Source organism: Pipistrellus kuhlii, unplaced genomic scaffold, assembly GCF_014108245.1.
Source record: "Pipistrellus kuhlii isolate mPipKuh1 unplaced genomic scaffold, mPipKuh1.p scaffold_m20_p_5, whole genome shotgun sequence".
Lineage (NCBI taxonomy): Eukaryota > Metazoa > Chordata > Mammalia > Chiroptera > Vespertilionidae > Pipistrellus > Pipistrellus kuhlii.
The window spans coordinates 9,040,285-9,046,284 of NW_023425551.1; the positions used below are offsets into that span (position 1 = coordinate 9,040,285).

Genomic DNA, 6,000 nt, shown 5'->3' on the forward strand with positions numbered 1-6,000 from the left:
CTGCATAGTATTCCATTGTGTAAATGTGCCAGTTTTGTTTGTTTGTTTTGTTTTGTTTTGTTCCCCCCCACACACACTTATTTACCTATGGACATTTCAGATATTTCCAGATCTTAGCTATTGTAAATAGTGCTGCTATGATCATATATTCTTTCTGATTGGTCTTTCAGAATTCTTAGGATATATTCCTAGAGACGGATTACTGGGTTAATTCCCAAAATATGTGAAGAACTCATATTAACAAAAGGAAGACAAACAATCCAATATAAAATGGGCAAATGACCTAAGATACTTCTCCAAAGAGGATATACAGATGGGCAAGAGACATATGAAAAAAAATGCTCATAGTCACTAATCATCAGAGAGATGCTGATTAAAATGACAGTGAGGTATCACACCTGCCAGAATGGCTACCATCAACAAATCAACAAATAACAAGTGCTGGTGAGGATGTGGAGTAAAGGGAACCCTAGTGCACTGCTGGTGGGAATTCAGCCACTATGAAAAACAGCATGGAGTTTCCTCCAAAAAAATTAAATGTGGAACTGCCACTCTTATTTTTATTCACTAATTTTTTCTACCTAACTAGGATTGGTTTGTTTTTTGTAATCTAGTGTTCAAGGTAGAAGCTAAAATAACTTATTTTATACTTTTCTTTTATGATAGGTACATTTAAATCTCTAAATTTCTCTCTAAATAGGGTTCATTTTTGACAGCTATATTTGCTCTCAAACTCAAATCTTAGACCACAGTTTTATTCTTATAGCACTTTTAAGATAGTGTCCTATTATCTCCTGTCTTTGTTTGTGATGGGAAAACAGCTGTCACTTAGATCCTTTTACCCACTGCATGCAATGTGTTTTTTATTCTCTGGCTGTTTTTAAGCTACTTAATTTTCATTTTCATCTGATGTACTTCAGTGTATTTCTATTTTTTTTTTCATTTCTTTTTTTCATATAAAGTTTGAACACATTAATATTTCCATATCTTTGGGTTAGTATCTATTATCAGTTTTATAAAATTCACAGTCATTATCTGCTCAAGTGTTTCTTAGGGAAAGAATAGAGGATGGGTACAAACTCTCTGACTGGAGCTCCTGATATATTTCACCTGTTACAGCAGTTTATATAGGGATGCTACAATTTATTTTAAATGTTTGTTTATTTATTATTATTACTAATATGTATTGCAGATCCCTTCTCTTCATGCCTCTTTGATCGGGACAAAAGCAGTTTGACTATCTCCTTTTCTAGAAATTTCTTGGCTTTCTCTATATTTTAATTAATTTAAGCTCATTAAATCTTTAGCTCTCTCATAAAAAAATAATATGATATTATAGTCTGGTTTGTTTTGTGGTGGAGGTTTGGAATAAAAGTCATAGACTTTCTCTATCCTACTAAGAAGCACAATCAAGGCTGTTGTTTCTGTTTATACTGAAATCATAAAAAGTTAGACCATAGTTTTAAAACAAAAATTAGTTTATTTTCACTTGCACCTGAGTAATGGGATGTTAAGGTGTTCTTTCAATGCCTTTTCTTTTCAACAACACTTCTTCAGTCTAGTAGCTATTGGACATCCAGTGTCTGTTTGGTCTCATAAAATTGTTAGTATTTTTTCAGCGTTACTTGTTTATTTATATAATTAAAACATTAACATTTTAAAAGATTTTATTTACCTCAGCACCACAGAGACACCATTCCTGAGAAGGGGTGAATGGCTGGTGCCAGGCCTCCCCCCCAGGCCAGAGTCCCGCATTAAACTGAGACAGCCCTGAGGTAAGATAGCCATGGCCTCATTTCCCCTGGAAGACAACCTTGACTGCTGGCAAGTCACATGGAGCTCCACTGGACTGGGGACTGGGGACTGGCTCCTGAAGTCCACAGGAAGGACAGCTGGTTCTCCAGCAGGTGGCTGAGCACCCTTCTGGGGACCACTGTCTGGGACTAGAGGCCTGGAGGCTGAGGGCCAACATCCAACTCAAGTTCCTAACCTTTCAGCAACATCCTGTCCCCTTTTCAACAGCAAGAAACCTTAATTCTAAAGGAGACATTAGAAATCCCCTCTGGCATCTTCCCAGCCAGACTGGGGCAGAGGGTGACGGGCCCAGCTCAGGGGGCCTCTTCTCCCATTGGGGAGCAGCCCGAGAAGAAGCTGGCATTGCTGGCCAGAGCTCGTTTCCTTTTCCTCCCTGGACCTTTGCTTCCTTGGGAATCTGCGGCTCCACGTTTCGGCTCAGGAAGGCCAAGGGAGGCGTCGGCCAGAGTGGTCTTCCACAGAACCTGCTTCACCTCGCTCAGCTCCTCCAGGATTCTGCTGTTCGGAGTGGCGCAGACGGGGCTGAAGAAGCTCAGTCCCGGGGTCACCTCGGTGGGGTCCTCCAGCGTGAAGGAGCCTTCTGAATCCTGGGTCCGCTCAACGGTGTCCAAGCTATCTCTGCCTTGCTGACGGTTCCTACACTTTGAGGGGTCACAGCTACAGTCCACCCCACAGTTGGATGTCTGCCTCCTACATCCACAATGCTTGTTCCCGCACCAGCCCTTGCAGGAGCATCCTTGGGTGGTCCTCTTAGACATCTTAAATAATTTTGTTGGTTTCCATTCCTCATCATCCCTGGCATCAATGTCCCCATCCTCAGGCTCACTCACGGAATGCTCTGAGCAGTATTTCAGATCCTCGACATCCATGCTTTGCTCCAGGAACTTTTCTCTAAAACGGGAAGGTCTTGGCTTAGGTGGGATATATTCGAAAGGAGAGCCTGGGGATGGAAGGGTATCCTCCAGAAGATGGGGTTCCTGTTTCCTGGCTGCTTGCTCCATGATTTCGTTCTCTCGGAGAAGCTGCTGACTGTGCACACACACTTCCTGCTTCTCCCTCAGTTCTTCCTGACACTGCCCTGAGCTCCACGGCTGTGGCTCCTGTTCCCTGTCTGACAGCTCGAGCTGCTTCTCTGCCGTTTGGCTTCGCTGCAGCTGGCCCAGCAGGTACAGCACCTTCTCTTGATGCTGCTGCTCCGCTCTGAATAGCTCTGCCTGCAAGTCTGCCTCTATTTCAGCAAAATGATGTCGTTCCTCCAGCAGCATCTTCTGCATGTCAGCACAGCTGGCCTGGTTCTGTTTGAGGATGCTTTCAAGCTTGCCGACCTGTATTTTGGAGGAGACCAGCTCTCCAATTAAAAATCTCATGGCACACTTGGCTTCCAGAATGGTGGCGATATTCTCCCAGCGGTGCCTAGGCTGGTTTTCGCTCTCTGCATCCAGCAGCTTCTGCTGTAGGTCTGCGATCTGAGCGCTCCTGAGCTCCATTTCAGTCTCCAGGCTCTCAATCTGCTGAGCAGTGGGCTCTTCTGGCTCAGAAGCATGGCCGAGCTGTTCAGCAAGTGAGAACGTGTGCCTCTGGAGTTTCGGAGGTGGGTTCTCCCCGGCTTCCCTCTGTTCTTTGAGTTGAGCCAGATCCTGAGCCAGGATTTTTCTGTCTTCAAGAAGGTCATTCAGGTGGAATCTGGCTTCCTTGGTACTGACCATAACTTCGATTTCATTGCCAAGCCAACACTTCACTCGGGCTGCAGTGCCTTCCACCCCTTGGCTCTTGGTGTCTTTCCTCCTGTCTGAGATCTCCCGTTGCTTTTGGAGAGCATCCTTGAGCCTCTTGTTGGCAGCCGCTGCCTCCTCAGTTTTACGCCGAAGCACATTAGACTGTCTCTGGAAGTTTCTTTCCAGTTTGAGCATCTCATATTGCCTCTTTCGGTCTCGTTCTTTTAATTGGATTACTTCTTTGTCTTTCTGTTGCTTCCACTGTCTAAACTTCTCAGCGTCCTCTTTCATCCGACGCATTAACTGGACCCGCTGGTTTTTCATCGCCTGTATGTCCCGGTTCAGCTTGGAGATGGTGTGCTCTGTGGATTCTTTCAGCTTCAGGAGTTTGGACTGTTCACTCAGTTTCTTCTTCAGATCAGCTATTTGACACTCCAGCTCCTGCAGACGTCTGTGGCGGCACTCACCCAACTTGGCTTGGTTGGCATGCTTCTTGGTTGTCTGAAGTTCAAGCTGCAATTCTTCCTTTTCCTTTTGCAGATTGATGGCTTCCAACTCTAGATTTTTGATGTTTTCCTGGTACTGCAACTGGATGGGCTGAAGTTGGCTGCTGTCCTGAGCCATCTTCCTGGCCAGGGCCTCTTTCAGCGCAAGGGCTTTGTTCAACTCATCCAGCTCCTTAGACATCTGAGCTTGACGCAGAGCATGTGGAGTGGAGAAGCCATCAGAAGACCTGCTGGTCTGCGAACTGCTTTCCACCTGAGCTTCTGGTTCCACCGCAGTACCAATGGCTGCGGCCATGCACGGAACCGTGTCATCCGGTATCTGGATAATCAGTTGCTGCAGGTTACGAATCATCTCTACGTTTTCTCTTAACTCTTGGTTTTCGGAAGTCCCCACTAGCTTTTGAAGGTCCACTTTGCAAGCTGCATGCTGCCTGAGCTCTTCTAGCTTGGCATTCATTCTCTCGTTTGCTTGTTCTGTCAAAATGATTCTCTCCAACATCTGGGCCGTCTGGCCAGCTGCCTCACTCAGACCATGACTTAACTTTTCATTCTTCTCTATCAGGGAGTGATTCTTCTCCATCAGAGATTGTAGATTCTCTGATGGCTCCACATGTATAGATCCAGGCAGGTTACCACCACGGGCTTGTAGCAGTAAGACCTGTAGCCGTCGCACCTGTTGCTTTAGATGATTAAGTTCAGCTCTCTGGGGGTCAATATTAACAACAGGTTTGTTTTTTATTTTTCTGGCTCTGTCAGCATAGCGAAGGGTATTCAACGTTTCTTCTAGATTGGAGTCTGCAGGACTGACACAGGCCAACATAAGAGTGTGGCTGTTACCCCCTAGGGAATCTTGAAGCAGCCGCGTCAACTTGGAATCTCTATAGGGCACAAAGCCACCCTTTTTGTCCTCTCCGAGGGCACTGATTACATTTCCCAAGCATAGGAGGCCTCGGTTAATGTTAATACCCTCTCTTAGCCTATCCCCTTCAGCCTTGGTTTTTTTCTGTCTTTCGGATCCAGCAAGATCCACAAGGTGCAGCTTGGAGTGGAAGCTGCTGTTTCTGTCACTCTTCTTTCTTTGCTCCACGGAGATTGTAAAGATGGCATGAGACCGGGATGACTGGGAGTTCATGGCTGTGGAGGCCACCGTCCTACAGTGGTTGCCCTCCTCCAAGTAGGAAATCATATCCGGGGCAACAAAAACAGTCTTCTCAGTGAGTCCCACGATCTTTATGCCTTCCTTAGGATCCTCTCGTATATTTATTTGAGAGGCTTTCTCACGAGAGGGGCATAGGAGATCCACGATTTCTTCATTGTAAATCTCCAAATAGGAGACTTTCAGGGTAAATTCGAAGTCACTCTTCTCATCAGCTTCTTTGAAGAGCAGTTGTATTACCCTCGGAATGACCCCCACTGTTGGTTCATTCCCTTGCTCTGCAGTGTATGCACCTCCCATGGAATAGGTTTTCCCTGAGCCGGTCTGTCCATAGGCCAGGATAGTTGCGTTGTATCCTTTCAATAGGCCTTTTATGAGTGGCGCCACCGCTGTATTAAAGACTTCTTCCTGCTCAGTGGAGGGGTCAAACACAAAATCATAGGTGAAGGCTTTGTCAGTACCGACCACCACCTGCGGTTCCCCGGGTATGAAGGAAAGACACATCTGGCAGCCTTCACTGATCTCTTTGGGGACCAGAGGGCGACATCGCAGGGCCACTCTGACGGGAATTCCCTTCACCTGTTCTTGCATGATTCTTCCTCAGCGATGTCTCCTCTCTGGTCTGCCCCTGCCCTGTCCCACCGGAGATTTAACCGCCAAGTTCCACATTGGTTTGGTTCCAGAGGCGCCGGCCAATCAGAAAGCAGGCAGGTGAGAGGGGGAAGGAGAAAGGGGAGAAGGGAGCGTGCACGTGGATGCGTGCGCAGCAATTGTTAATATTTACTATAAAGTGAGTCATAGAGCACCA

The 6,000-nt window shown here is 46.2% G+C and overlaps 1 protein-coding gene across 1 annotated transcript; it reads right to left on the reverse strand.

Annotated features, from left to right (window-relative positions):
• Positions 1-2,108: 2,108 nt before the first annotated feature.
• LOC118705709 (chromosome-associated kinesin KIF4A-like) lies at positions 2,109-5,783 on the reverse strand. The gene has a single exon (XM_036414746.1). The coding sequence runs from the start codon at positions 5,781-5,783 to the stop codon at positions 2,109-2,111; it is 3,675 nt and encodes a 1,224-aa protein (XP_036270639.1).
• Positions 5,784-6,000: the final 217 nt, after the last annotated feature.